Below are 15,519 nucleotides of genomic sequence, written 5' to 3'. Positions count from 1 at the left end.
TCTTTCAAGCCAAGGGACAGGACTTCCTTTCCTTCAGGAAAGCCAAAAGTAGAGAAAGACTCCTAGATTAACATCTTACTCTTACAGTCCCATATACAGGCCTATTTTTTCTAAAATTGCCCTTTGTAGCGATGCAGAACCTTCTAGTGACAGGATTTGGATTTCACCTTATGTGGGAAAGAACAAGATTTTCTCTTAGTCATTGCCTACAACATTCAGTGGCTGTGATTCACTTGGGGGCTGATCCTGAAATAACGTGACCCATGGGATTCCAGTATTTTGTTCCAGCAATAACACCTGCAAGAAAAAGGAGGAAAAAAAAAAAAGAAGCCTATTTGTATCTCATGTTTGCAACAGGAGGTATGGAAAGACAAATGAAATCACTCTGTGTTTACCAAACAGTAGCACTTTTATCAAACTACAAATAATTTGCCACCTGCCATGTCTGGATGATATAAAGTCATGCTCCACCGCTATCAAAATGGTATGGATGCAGTAAGTTTAAAATGGCAAGAAGCCCATTCAGGAAAATCACCTCAGGGCAGGCCATCCTTTCTAATTTCATTTAATAAGCACATTTGCAGCTTTTTAATTCTATATTGCTACTCTAAGCAATAAGTGATTGATAATTTGGCAAAGGCGTAGTGACATACTCCAACAATCTTGGAGGGGAAACATTATCAGTATTTACTACCCTCCAAAACATCTTTTCCCTGTTTTGAGACTGTGCAGTTTGTGTATGTGTGTATATGTAAACACCATGCATACAAAATGCCAGCTTCGGCTCCCATTGAAGTCTATTGGACTCTGTCCACAGACTGCAGGAGAAAATGTTAACAAAAAAAGCCCACAAAGCCAGCATTCAATAAAACAAACATTTTGTATTTCACTATTGCACTTAGCTCTGCATATAGATGGATAGGAAGATCCTGGAGAGAACGCTGGATTCCTCCTTTCTGGCAAACAGAGCCAGACTCTTTGTTGGAGCCCCATGAGCTGGAGATATCCTTAATCTTTCTTTCAGCCTCAGCATAATGAAAATAGCAGTCAAGACGATGAAACCATCTTTTCGACACTGGATCATTACACTTAGCAGCCTTCACAGCAGAGAAAGATCCAGCTTTCAGGGACATTTGTCTCCAAAAGAGCTGTTCTAAAGCATGCTCTTGGTCACCGCATATTGGTTTTATTTTCTACTAGGACCCATTACATCCTTTTGCAGTATATTTTTTAATTTGCTCTTATTTGAATTTCTTTTTACACCTGTGTAATGAGCCCCAAAGAGACCTCCATGTAAATTGGCATTTATGTGTGTGTGCGTGTGCTTGTGTATATATGTGTGTGTGTGTGTGTATGCATGAATCACTCATTGTTCTAACCTTTGACTTTGTTTACTGCTTTTTACTATGTAATAGATATTAAGCGTGGGCTGAGCTACTTGTCCTGACCTGAACCATCTCTCAGATTAAGCCTCTTCCCAAGTTTGACTGAAAATATAACACTCACCATGCCTCTGTACCAAAGGAAAAATGGTTTTGTACTTTTAGCTCAGAACTGCTCCCTCAAAATAAAATAGAATTGTCCCCAGAGATTGTTCTTGAACCCTAAGCACAAATTTTATTACGCAGGGGTAGATACAGAATCAGGATTCATGTTTTCTAGTCATTTGAAATGTGCTGTATGCAGGAATCCTGTCATATTTTAAACGGTGCAGGTAATATCTGTTTGCTGGGGGGGGTGGGGCGGTGGCTTCTGTGTTGTCTTGTAGAAGATCTTAACTGAGGATGCATTTTGCATTACAGGTGATCAGGAAAGGAGAAGTGAGTTGCTGCTGGATTTGCACTGCTTGCAAGGAGAATGAATTTGTTCAGGATGAATTCACATGTAAAGCCTGTGAGCTTGGCTGGTGGCCGAATGCTGACCTGACAGGTAGGGACGTGTCCCTCCAAACACATTTCCATTTTACAGGACACAAGGAGAATGGTGTGTGGTGGGGAGTAAGGTGGCAGCATGCAGAGGTATCAAAGATACATACTTAAACACACATCCCAGTGCAGTTTAAGGTGAGTGAAAAGTGCTTTTGGCTCAGTTCAACCGCAGTGACAATAAAGACAGCAAAATTTCTACCAAAAGAAATGACATAGTCTGTCTGTTCCTCCCCTTTAGTTAGCATAAGCATTGATAAAGCCGTTAAGACTACTAATGAACTTAGCACCATTTGCTGCAATTTTAGCAGTGATTATCACAAGAGCTCAGTGCATCCTTGTCAGACTGACTTGATACTCCTTCTGATCGTTCTACCAGGCAATTAGTAATACTTTATCTGGGATTTCAGGCCAATCAGTAACTCACTACCAGACTTTCATTTGGTATTAAATCATTTTCTCTGCACCCACGAGCAAGAGGAATGTCAACAAAATCCTAAGAAAGACTGGCAGAAGAAAGGGAAACAGCTAGAATTGGTCTCCCCTGTGTATATGCTTTGGATGAGTTGTATGCTATGGCATCTTTCTGTTATTTTGTACCTATCAAGGTCAACCTCCACACCAGCTCTGGGCTTTGCAGTAACCATTACCCCAGGAAAATAGATTTAATGCACTGAGAAGCATCACCTTGACCTTGGGGTTTGCTTTGTATCACTGTAAAAGACTACTGGCACCTCTGCCCCATGCCGCATCTGCAAATCTTGGCTGCCAGTATTCAGCAGGACGTCATTCCTAGTCAGAGAAACAATCTGACTGCCTAGCTGAAGATCAAATGTGCAACTTACCACATCTTTGTCATTTAATGTGAATGGCTAGCAACTAGATGTTGCTGCAGCATTTAACACATAGTCGAAGTACTCAAACCTTGATTAAATAGTTCCAAGAGATACTGTTAAGCTAGTTGCTGAAGTTGAGTGAACTTTCAGAGGATTTATTTTGATAGGGACGGCTGGCCCCTTCTCCAGCTAAAAATATATTATTAATCACAATAAATGGGAAACTTGAGCCATTGTCTATCTTGGTATTCTATGGAAAACAACCTATGGTCACGTCCCAGATGTATATCTGTCTATATCCCATACTTCTCACACACCTCCTCCCCTCCCCCAGTGTGGAACTGAACCTAGTTCAAACAGATTTGCCAGGACACAGAAATCTCAGTGACCATTCACTTCCTCCAAGTTTCACATAAGTGGGTTGTAGGAAGAGGAGTTCTTGAAAAATACCTTCTGTAAGGGCCCCAATTGTGGAAAATTGTCTCGTATTACTAGAAACCAGAAAACCCATCCTTCATAAATGTCCTGACCATTGGAAAAGCTCATACCTCCTAGGCTACCAGTGTCTGCTAATTTTAAAGCAGATATCCGTAGACAACTGGGTTCTGTTAGTCCTGGAGGTTTGCAGAATTGTTTGTATCTACTATTCAGGGAAGAAAACTGGGACTTCTTTTTAATCAATAAGGCAGAACAAGAACATAGCGAGAGATCAATGTGCATTTGAGCGAATATGGTTCAGTGCTACCAGCTGCCCAAAATAGCTCAAAAGGGGGCATGTCAAAATGACAGACACTGCTGAAAGGAGTTGAGGAAAGCATCAGTGCTGGAAAAAATCTCAGGGGCATGTTGCAATCTATTAACTTTTAATGAAATCAGTAGATGACCTGCTGATTTGTGTTTCTTCTCAGCAAGGAGACTGGACTGCTGCTGTTCTAAAATCACAGTAGCATCAGCCAAATGACAGCATAGCCATCGACTGATTTCCTAGAGAACATCAAAATGGCAGTCTGCTCCCGCACAGCTTCCGTCTGTCTTATTGAGGAAAAAACTTCTTTTTTTAATCCCTGCGATTAATTTACTTGAATTGCAGTAGAAAGTACAAAGTTGTGAAGAGAAGCTGATTCCATCCTAACTGTTAGAAAAGGGAGTTTGAGCTAGATAGATACACTCTGGCTCCTGAACTTTGTGGGAGTCACCATTGGTACCATTTAATTTGGAATTCTCTTTTGTTGCCAGGATTTCTCCCATCAAATGTGTTTTTATAGCTTGCTTTTGTGTGTTGTGTTCGTATCCTGCCAGTCACCATAGCATATAGACACCAATGTTAACATCTTGCATTTCAGATTGTTTTTCCCTTTGCCTTAAATTTTAAATGCTAAACATGTATGCAGTTTTAGTCTTATTTTCCATCACAGATGGGTGCTCTAAAATCCTTAGTCCCTTTTAGAAACATGAAGCACATCCTAACTCATTTCCTAAGACATGCTTTTCAAGGTGCTCATTCTCTCCATTTGAAATCAGTTTCTGTTGCTCAGCAATTCTTTCCTGACATTTTAATTTTATTTTAAATGTACAATTTTTTTTTTTTAGATTGCTTCCCCTAAATATTTGTTCAGTGAAGTGGAATCAGCAGGCACAAAGGATTTCTCACCACAGATTATAAAAATCTGACTGGACAAATAGTTGCTAAAACCAGAATCGTAAGGCCTTGTGCCAAGAAGAGATATCTTTTATAGCATCAGAATCTAATATAAGAAGAACAAATGTCAAGCTAGTAAACCCAGTTTACATAAATCATCTTAAATTAGCACTAAAACAAGATAGGACAGGAAGTTTTGTAGAGTTATTATGAAATGAATCATAAAGGTTTGGGGCCATCGGTTACCTGGGATGTGTTACTGACCTCAGAAAACATCCTGGATTGTCTTATTGGCCTTGCATTATGATTATTATTTAAAAAAAAATAAAAATTTATTAGCCTTCTGCTCTAGGAAATAATTCATAGTTAAAGTGCAGGGAAAATAGATGAAAGCTATCAAACAGCTTTTTATTAGAAATGTTTAACGGTGAAGCTTTTGCCACTAATTCTCTGATTTTTTGAGGTTTGGGTTAGTTGTTGTGGTTTTTTTGGGTGATTTTTGTGTTGCCTTTTTTTTTTTTTTCAAATTTGTAAGTACATCATTTCCTGGGTATCCTCCCCCTGTCTCAACAAGGTTCCCTAGCCCACTTTCTCCTAGCTGGGAAATGACCCACCTTCACAGGTGCTGACAACCAACAACTGTTTGCTGATACAAGCAGTGCAAGCAGCTTTTTGCAATGTTTGTAGCATATGTGGCTCTTGGGGCTTGCTGGTGCACAGGAATTACACTGATTTAACGAAACAGATTTCTAAGACCTTACACAGGATAAGCTTAAAGCAATCAATAGGCTTAACTACCATGCTGAATCAGGGCTAAGGCTCTGAAAATATCGTTTAAGATGGAAGGAGTGTGGCTTGATGTTAGTAAGCTTAAACCCCACATTGAAACTTAACCTGTCCAGCAACCACAGACTGGCTTCTTGCTTAAGAAGAGCTTTGTATGTATTAGTCAATAAGCAGGAGCTTCTGATTCTTAGTCTTTTATTAAATGAAAGAAGGAGCCAACTTCCACTCAGGGCTGCTGTGGCCAATGGCCAGAGGTTCACACTTCTAATAAAAAGCTTCCCCTTCATATTTCACCATAAAAATACTTGTTGGAAGAACAGGTTTCCTCACCTCTCAGAGTCTTGAACAGACCACTTTGAGCAAAACAGAATTCCTTTTCTTTATAAAATAAGACCTCCAGTTGCAGATACTGTCATTTCTATTGGTTTTGTTCATTACCTGTAATTAAGTAAGCATTACCTGTAGTTAAGTCAGCACAGTACTCTTAGAGACAGAGTACAGAGTTGTAAGACATTCTTTCAGTTCATATGACATTGGCAGACATTAAAAGTTCAAGCAGAATTTTTCCATGTCAGGACTTTGCCTCAGGCTGATTTTTTTTTAATTTCAACAAAAAACATTTTTCTTCTTCTATTTCTCAAAATGAGGTTACAGTAAAACTGTTCAACCCTGATCCATACCTCTGCTTAGTTCTCCTATATTTGGAAGGAAGGACTTTACATTTCGGTATAGATATCAGTTGGTTATTTTGTGTCACCTTGTGGAAGACGCATACAAATTGAGCAAAACTGTGGGCCTCTGAAGCTTTTAGAGGATGGTTTCTGCAGGTATACTCCTTACTGAGGAGGAAGGGGCTGAGCATGACTTTTGCTCATCACAATATCAGGGTCCTTGCTAAGATTTAGCAGCAGAACTGAGAGGAAAAAAAATGCCTCTCTTACAAGCTCACTGACACCACCACCTTTTCCCTACTCTTCTCAGTCATGTCCACCAACCCAGACAGGCAGAAGTGATGAGCAGCCCGTCCAGGATATGGAAAGCTGGACCAGCAGTGTTCATAATGGAGACATCTGGGTGGAGAGGTGACTGGCTAGGAAAAAACTGAACTGGAAGAGGAACTGTGATGAGGATGGTGAGGGACTGGGAGGAAAGATATTTGAGAAGTGGGAGAAAGGCCCAAAAGGTGATCTGGGTCCAAGGGAAACTGATGGAAGACAGAAACAAGAAGTAGAAGAGGCTGTGGATACTTACCTTGGGATACAGAAACATGTTAAAAGCATTTTGGCACTATTAAGTCAAGAACAGAAATTAGGAGGTGCCAGAATGAAAGTTTTCAGTAACTCAGCTTCACAACCATAACATCCTATTAACAGAGAGGATTTTATTTTCTCTGTAATATTTATTGCTGGCATTACATCTTAAGCACAGTGAGGAAGGTAACCAGAGACTCCTTTAAGTTGAATGTTGGAGAGACCACTTAAGTACCATCTTAACTGACACCTATGTTTACACATCTGTACCAGTCATAAAGAAGAGCATTTCCAGTTATTTTTTGAAGGTATGCATATCTTGTAGGTTTGGCTTTTCCATAAGAATTAAATTACATTATTTAGCAGAAAAAAAATGAGCAGAGGGTTTGGCAAACTGAGAATAAGGTAATGTGAAGAGAAAAAAAAGCAGAAATATACTACGAAGGTACAGTATCTACGGTGTAGTCCCATTACAACTTTGGATTTATTACCATTTTCCTGCCCATAGATCTCTAATTAATTTCTATGATTTATAAAATCACCTTTACAAAAATGTAGTGGGTCAAGTTATAGGGATTTTGATAAAGATTAAAATAAGTTAATTTGAGGAGGTCAAAAACCCACCCATTCTGATTTGTAACAATCCTTTCCCTGCTGAAATGAAGGGATGGTGCTGAGTTTGTCTGGGTTCTAGTCCCAGCTCTGCTCTTGATATGCTGGGTTTGTCAGCAGGTATCTGAGGAAAAATTATGACAAAATTTCCAAATCTCATTTCCCTTTGTAGTATCATAAGCAAATGTTTGGGACACCCAAAACTGATGACTTCTCTGAACATATTTCATCCATACTTTTCCATGCTGCAGTTCACTCCTTCATGCAATGATTTTAATAATCCATGGCACATAGGCATAAACTAATGTGTGGGTTATACTGGGAGCCAGAAAAAAACAGTTCTTTTTTCAGGTAGCTGCCTTTCTAACACTCTGTTTCTTTTCTGTTCACTGCAGGCTGTGAACCCATCCCTGTAAAGTACCTCCAGTGGAGCAATATAGAGTCTATTGTGGCTGTGGTCTTTTCCTGCCTGGGGATCCTGGTCACCATGTTTGTCACCCTTATTTTTGTGCTCTATAGGGACACCCCTGTTGTCAAATCTTCCAGCCGGGAGCTCTGCTACATTATCCTTGCTGGCATCTTTCTGGGTTATGTCTGCCCTTTCACCCTTATAGCTAAACCCACCACGACGTCCTGCTACCTCCAGCGCCTTCTGGTGGGTCTCTCCTCTGCCATGTGCTATTCTGCCCTTGTGACCAAAACCAACCGCATCGCACGCATCCTGGCAGGCAGCAAAAAGAAGATCTGTACCCGCAAGCCACGTTTCATGAGCGCATGGGCCCAAGTGGTCATTGCCTCCATTTTGATCAGCGTGCAGCTGACACTGGTGATCACGCTGATCATCCTGGAGCCCCCGATGCCCATCCTCTCCTACCCCAGCATTAAGGAAGTTTACCTTATCTGCAACACCAGCAACCTAGGCGTCGTGGCTCCTGTGGGCTACAATGGACTCCTCATCATGAGCTGCACGTACTATGCCTTCAAGACTCGCAATGTGCCTGCCAATTTCAATGAGGCCAAGTACATTGCATTCACCATGTACACCACTTGTATCATCTGGCTGGCCTTTGTGCCTATCTATTTTGGGAGCAACTACAAGATCATCACCACCTGTTTTGCAGTGAGCCTGAGCGTGACAGTGGCACTGGGGTGCATGTTCACTCCTAAGATGTACATCATCATAGCCAAGCCTGAGAGGAATGTCCGCAGTGCCTTCACCACCTCAGATGTGGTGCGTATGCATGTCGGGGACGGCAAGGCACCTTGCAAGTCCAACACTTTTCTCAACATATTCCGGAGAAAGAAGCCAGGGGCCGGAAATCCAAAGTAAGTGATTGACTGCAGGTAAATGTCTATCTGTATATGTCCCTCTCTTTGCCATCCTCTCTTGGTTGATCATAGTCTGCTGAATAGTAAGGTATGTAACAGTTTTTCATCTCACATGTAGCAGAAAAGGTGGAAATGATCCTTTAGACCTAAGCCTTAGATGGATATTGACATGTTGCTTCTTATTTCTCTCCTGCTCTAAAGGCAGCCCTGTACACAAGTCCCTCTACCTCTGGGGCAGGGCAGGCAGTGGCAGAGTAACCAAGCTCCATTTGCAGCTTCTCCCATCTCTCCGTGCATGTGACGGGGATCTCATGCCCCTGCGTGCAGTTGCTCTGCATTATGTTCAAACCGAGGTGCTATTGTAGCTTTTTGGGAAAGGGGACCAGAAACCTATGTCTGAGTGGTTGTAAAATGTGTACTTGTCTAAGGCCACTGGGATGTGTGTGTAAAAGCTGGGGATTGAACATTAATTTTTAAGGTAGTGTTTTGTGACAGTCCTCATGATTGTGATCCAAAAGCATCATTCATACTACCCCTGTGCTCTATTTAATATTCAGAATTATGAGCAATACACTTAATCATTGTTAGTGTAAACTTGTCCATGTTTTCAAACTCAGTGTTGGTGTGAAAGTTGCAGAAGTCAACTGATGGTGAAAATGAACTTGCATCCACATCTACTGAACCTGTTATTTTCCTTGCTAATAATTAAAAACAACCCAGCTGCAGCAGAGGGGGAGAGAGAACTGTTACTTCAAACAGCATCTCCCTGTGAGCAGCTGTCTGAACATTTGCATTCTTCATTATCTTATTGCTTTTTAATCTTTAAAGAAGCACCATAGGGCTAGACATGAGCTTAGATTATTTTTGTCCCAATTAAAAAAAATTATCAAAATAATAAAGAACCAGTGAAGTCTATATTTCTAAGCTTCCTGATAGAATTAAAATTCAGTTAATTTCCAGCTCTTTGGGATCTGTAGGTTTCTCTGAGTCACTCGAGTTGGTTTTGATTCAGTTTGCATAAGAACCTTTTTCATATGTCCTGGAGATGGAAGAGATAAGGATGGAAGTAATACTGTAGAAAACCCATGCTGTGATCAATTTTGCCTTTATGTTACTTCAATACTTTCTATTTTGCTGCCAGACAGGGGGTCAGAAGAGAAGGCAATGGAGACATAAGTAACCCAAATATACAGTTCAGTGTGCCATGGAGGCCTCGATAAGACTGCCAGCTCCTGAGCTAGCCAGAGAGGGAGCTGGGAGTGGCAGGCAGCCCTGGGAACCTCCATGCATGGAGATGGGCAAAAATCTCTGTAGCTCAAGAGCTTGAATTCCATGCAAACAGAAAGATGGAGCCTGATCCACCTTCCTCTGACTCTGTGGAAGTTTGATGGGGTCTCGCATGTCTGTAAGAAACTAGTGTGGTCTCTCTGCAGCGTAGTCTTTGGCTAATGCTGTTGGTATCTTTAAGATGATGTCTGACAAAAAAAAAGGACTATTAAGTATTTTAGATCATGAGGAACTTAGTAACTAATTCTTTGTTGTACTTACTGTTCTACTTTCACAAAAAAAAATACTTTAAAGATCCAAATGCAATATATTTAGGATACAATTCATAATATGAGAAAATATTTCATCCTGTCCAAAAACTGAGCTTCCTCCTCTGCATTGTCACCTTAAGAAGCCAACAGGGCTTACCTGAGCTTTTTAGCAATCGGTTTGTTGCATAATTTTAGTCAAGATTTTCTTGACCTCTCTGTTGAGCCTGTGTCAGTGGTATGAAGCAAAAAAGCCTTAGAGTTCTAAAGTGCTCTTCTAAACTAATACATGACGCCACCTGGAGTACTGCGTCCAGCTCTGGGGGCCCCAGTACAAGACAGACATGGAGCTGTTGGAGCTAGTCCAGAGGAGGGCCACGAAGCTGATCAGAGGGCTGGAGCACCTCTCCTGTGAGGACAGGCTGAGAGAGTTGGGATTGTTCAGCCTGGAGAAAAGGCGGCTCCGGGGAGATCTAATTGCGGCCTTCCAGTACCTGAAGGGACCTACAGGAGAGACGGTGAGGGACTGTTTATCAGGGAGTGTAGTGACAGGACAAGGGGTAATGGGTTTAAGCTGAAGGAGGGTCGATTTAGATTAGATGTTAGGAAGAAATTCTTTACTGTGAGGGTGGTGAGGCACTGGAACAGGTTGCCCAGAGAGGTTGTGGATGCCCCATCCCTGGCAGTGTTCAAGGCGAGGTTGGATGGGGCTTTGGGCAATGTGGTCTAGTGGAGGGTGTCCCTGCCCGCAGCAGGGGGGGTGGAACTAGGTGATCTTTGAGGTCCCTTCCAACCCAAACCAGTCTATGATTCTACGATTCTATGTACAGCTAGTTACTATGCTTTTTTGTCTCAGCTCAAGCGTCTAGATCTTTTATACAGCAAAATCCCAACCTCTGACCTAAACCTCTTGTGCAGTTACTGCTATGTTCTTCACCTAAACCAGCCCAGATGTGGAGGCACGCTAGGCTTGCTGATGAAGGACAGCAAACCTCTCTGGACATGGGCATGAAGAACTGAAAGCAGTGTAGTATACAAACATGCAGCTTTGGAAATAAAGTCACAAGACAGCACAAAAATCCATTTCAGGGCTTTGGAAACTATTTTAGCTCCTAGCAGAGTCCATTGCAAAGCTTGTGAGGACATTGCACTGACACAGATAAAGAAGTATGAGTCACCAAAGAAATGAAGAAGGAAAAAGTAGAATTTGCTGGAGCCTGTGAAGCACCTGGATAAACTCAAATGTGCAGCCAGGTCCTTTCTGAAACAAGACTTGAAACTGCTGGAACATGCTTAATGCCCACAGGAATGGCCTCCAGGTTGATTTTCAACTTTTTTTTCTTTTCCTATCAAAATCTGGGATTTATTTGACCTTTTTTTTTTTCAGTCATTCAGATCCCTGAGTATGTTGCTCTGCTTCTTGATTCTGTAATTGTCTCTCCCCATGGCTACATTTTTCTGTCTGTAAGTGGCCAGCAGTGCTTCACTCAAAAGATTTATTTTCCAGCTGTCTTACAACAGCTTTCTATCCATTTTCTTGTTATCTCTTCTCTCTCTTCCTAGCTTGTTTTTCTTTTTCTACTTTTCAATTTTCATCTCTCTTTTCCTGTCTGTATCAAACCTCTCCTTTGCTAATCCAGTGAATTCCAATTCCTAAACAGAAAAGTGGCATACATCTAAATTAAGTTGGTGTGCAGATATAGTGTTAAATTGAGTTAGTTTTAAAAATGGAAACTAGTTTACATTTACAAGGACAAGTCAAACTTATATAAGCCTTAATAAAGCTCTCACATGCAATGTTGTGCTGTTAGTTTTACTAGTATAGCTTGGGGACTAGAGCAAGCCAAGCCATTCTTCCTTTCTCCTTCCTAAAGTAGAACAAAAGAATTAACCAGAGAAGTCTATTAACACAGGATCTATTAGTCGATTCAAAACCTTCATCTACATCTGGTGCTGATATAGAGGTCAGAAAATCCTCTTGAAAAATGTCTGTCCCAGCTGCATTACCAACAAAGTTCCAGTGAAAATAAATTGTTTAGTAACATTGGTCTTCACTTAAATAACGAAGCACACTGCCTTTACTGATCTGTTGCACTCTAAAGATGCTATGTGCCATCATGAGGGTTTGAACTCTGTCTTGCTTGGTTGAATTAAATAACAAGCAATTACAACTAGCATTGTTTCAAATAGAGCTGTCTGGGAACTCTTCAGTGGAATATCAGAAAATTCTGGCCTCTCAAAATGTTTCATAGAATTGGGCTTTGATGGCAGGGATCCTCTCTGGGCCAGGGGGACTTTCTTTTTTTCCCATGGAGGGATGAAGGCATTGGGAAAGTGTGAGGGAACTTTACCCCAATAGCCATTAGTTAAGGCACTCACTTAGGTTAAGAGCATTTCCTTCACATCCCAGGTGAACACCTTATAACCGGACTACGCATTGTCCCAGGGCAAGTCTCCTACTTTTTCTCTGTTCTTGACCAGCAACGTGTCCTGGAACAGAGAAAAAAATCCTGACGCAAACCCTAGAGAAATACTTTGTATTATTCTGTAAGAGAACTTGAATCTGGGTCTGAGAGATCCCTCGCGAGTGTCTTAGTACTGAGCTACTGTCAGTCTCTTGTCAAATGAATATTTAAATATTTATAAAAAATGGAACAGCTCCATCAGGGGAGATTGAGAGAGAGTGATATCTGCTGCTTTTATTGAAGCTTTGAGGGGACATTTATTGTTTGAGTTTGCTGCTTGATGACATTATGAGATCCTGGCTGTTACAGGATGATGACACAGCAGCATTTTTTAGGAGAATCTTTTTAATGTTTTTTTTTCCAGCTCTAAGATTGTAACTTTTGGATATGAATCTTGCTGTGATCATTAGCCTGGTTCTTGACCATAAATGTTACTTTGGTCTATGAGGTTCAATCAGCTTGAAGAGCAGCTCTCCTGTACAGTGCCTGTATGATTGCTTCCCTGAGGAATCAATGCTCCTTTCTCTACTATGTGCAGAAAAAATAACCAGGGACATTGAAGATGCTGATCTTGAGGAGGGTTCAGGAAACACATTCTCCGGCCAGTGCTTCAAATGGACCTTATTCAATGTGCAGGAGGCTGGAGCCAAGCCTGCAGCCTGCAGGTCTGCTGCGTTGCTTTTCTATACTCCACACACACACACTTCAAATAAAAATGATTTTAAATTTATGGTTGAGAACCGAGGTCTGGACACCATTTTAGTGCATTTTGAATCAGAGCGGGTAAGGATTTAGTTGTCAACATAAGTTGTGTAGCAAAATTTGAGTTGATAGGAAGGCCAAATAGCAAGACTCACTGAGTAGCCAGGACTCCACATTAATGTGTAAGCCACCTGCTTCCTCCCTTGTAATTTTAATATATTTGCATTCAATTATTTTTCCTCCAGCTGTCTCAGAAATGAATGGCTGTTTTCAGATATTTCCAAACATGTACTTTTTCTTTATCTTTTTTACATGTTTTGGCAGTCCATGCCCCTAGGCTGCTCTCACAGGCGTCCACTCTAAGCAGTGTCCAGGCAGTCACCTGGGCCAAGGATCTCTCAAAATGACTTTGTTTTGTTCCAGTAAAAAGTGTCGGGCAACCCAACATCCTCTAGTATGTTCTCCCTGCTTCCTTTACAGGACCCTGTTCCTGTTCTTCATCCTCTCTCCCTCTGTACTTGGACCCTACATACAGTTTTTTAATGAGGAATCAGGTTTCTCAGCTACTTCTAGTAACACGTGTCTGTTCCCTTACCAAGGCTTAGGGAACCATCTGGTTTTTTGCCTTGCCAGTTATAAAATTATCTCCAGGTATTCTTAAGTTACTCTTTCTCTTTAAACTGACTTGCTGAGTTGCCATTTCATCTTGATCAAGCTGTGCTGACATGCCGTGTTTTTCTGGGACTCATTTCACTTGGCGACTCCCAGTCCACAAAGGCTTTTGGGCTCCTCAGCTCCTTCTTTTTCAAAGCCTCCCACAGGCACACAGTGAGGGGAATCTTAGCATAAGTACGTCCAGAAGGCAGGACATTTTGTTTCACTGTTTTTTCGTGATGGTGGGAGGAGGCAACTGCACAGTGCAGCATGGCAAGAGCTGGAGCTTCAGAAACGGAGCGTAAATGTGCAGCGTGTTCAGTGGCAGTCATACAAATGCAGATCTTTTACAGCCTCTTGCTTGTTCCAACTTGAGTGCCTTGCTGTAGGAAGAGATGCTCAGGAGTATTCCCTCTTCTCACTCTCATGTTACTACTCCATGCAGTCAATATGCTATCTTTAAGCAGGGGGTTATGGAAGCAAGGGGGGAGCGGAGAGAAGTGTGAACAGAAGACATGAAAACACTTCTAATGTAAGTAAAACAAAGGCTTTTGTCCTGACCTCTGCAGGCCAAAGTGTGTGAAATCGAACAAAACCAATGTCAACCTGGCACAGCCGCACAGGGAGTATTTCACTCTGTCTAGTTGAAATGCATCAAAAGATCTGAAACCAGAAGATTTAGTGGAAAGTGCAAGCAGGATTAATAATAACCGGTCACCACTGTACCTTCGCCTATAAAAGAGAATATATTGTTAAACTCCTGCACTTCAGGACATGAGTCCAATCTGAGAAGTCTACAATATATTTAAGTACTTTCTTTGGTCCTAAATTGTGACACCTAGCTTGAAGCATGTAAGAATTATCTTTAAATGCTTGTTGTACAGATCACAGATCACCGTCTGGTGTAGTTTTATCTTCTTACAGCATTGCCAAACCAGTATAGAGACAACTGCAGAATCCAATAGGAAGTGGTAGGCTAGCTTGCTTTGCAATTTAGAAAGTTGATGCAGTGGGTAAACTTCTCATGTCCTGTGGTAGTATTGCATACACAATAAGACAGTTCTTTATTCTTACTGTTACAGATTCCAATTTTGCCAAATTCCAAGGCACTTTCAAGAAGGCCTTTAAACTTGCTGGGCCTGCAGAGCCATCCTGCTGAGGCTTACCCCAGAGGGTAGAGGCGTATTATGGAAGAGAGTTTTGAAACAGCGGAAAGGTTGTAAGATCCTGCAAGTGGGAAATAATATAAGGATTAAAAAAAACCACCACCAAGTGGGAAAAGAAAAAAAAAGTAGGAAAAAATTACACAGGACAGGTTAGGTTGTTTATTTAGATCATTTCTTTGTCCTTGTATGTCTGATCTCTCCAGTAACCTAGCAATAAAATGTTGGCGTCCAGACCCTGTTTTCGGTGCTGACTCTATAAAGCAGTGGCAGCACGGGGTGCAAGGCGCAGTGCTGGTCTGTGGCTGCATGGCTGCCAGCGCCACGTCAGGGCACGGGGCTCCCCAGCTGCAGGGCACTTGGTTCGCCATTGCGTCCCACCCAGGGCATATCATGGAGGAGTCTGCTTCCCTCGCAGTGTGGAAGGAGATGTGGCAGCTCTGGCATGGCTCCCTGGTGCCACAGCTGTCACGGGGAAGGCATGTGGCACCCTGCCCTGGCCCGAGTCATCTCTCCATTGCAGCCCTCCCTGGCATTTGCAGTGTAGCTTCTGTATGTGGTATGGTCCTTCACCCTTTTCTGAGGTTGCAGCGCATTTTTGGGAAAGCATCTTGTATGCTTAC

The 15,519-nt window shown here is 41.8% G+C and overlaps 1 protein-coding gene across 7 annotated transcripts in view; it reads left to right on the top strand.

Moving 5' to 3' along the window:
• GRM1 (glutamate metabotropic receptor 1) overlaps positions 1-15,519 on the top strand; it is a 193,750-nt gene that overhangs the window by 153,039 nt on the left and 25,192 nt on the right. For all 7 annotated transcript variants that reach the window (XM_054822437.1, XM_054822439.1, XM_054822438.1 and 4 more), the window contains exons 7-8: positions 1,803-1,929; positions 7,444-8,374. In XM_054822437.1, the coding sequence (XP_054678412.1) occupies positions 1,803-1,929; positions 7,444-8,374 (1,058 nt within the window). The remainder of the gene's footprint in view (positions 1-1,802; positions 1,930-7,443; positions 8,375-15,519) is intronic.

This window comes from Grus americana, chromosome 3 (assembly GCF_028858705.1).
Source record: "Grus americana isolate bGruAme1 chromosome 3, bGruAme1.mat, whole genome shotgun sequence".
NCBI classification, from domain to species: Eukaryota; Metazoa; Chordata; class Aves; order Gruiformes; family Gruidae; genus Grus; species Grus americana.
The sequence above is the reverse complement of the archived record's forward strand: the minus strand, read 5'-3'. Positions and strand labels throughout refer to the sequence as shown.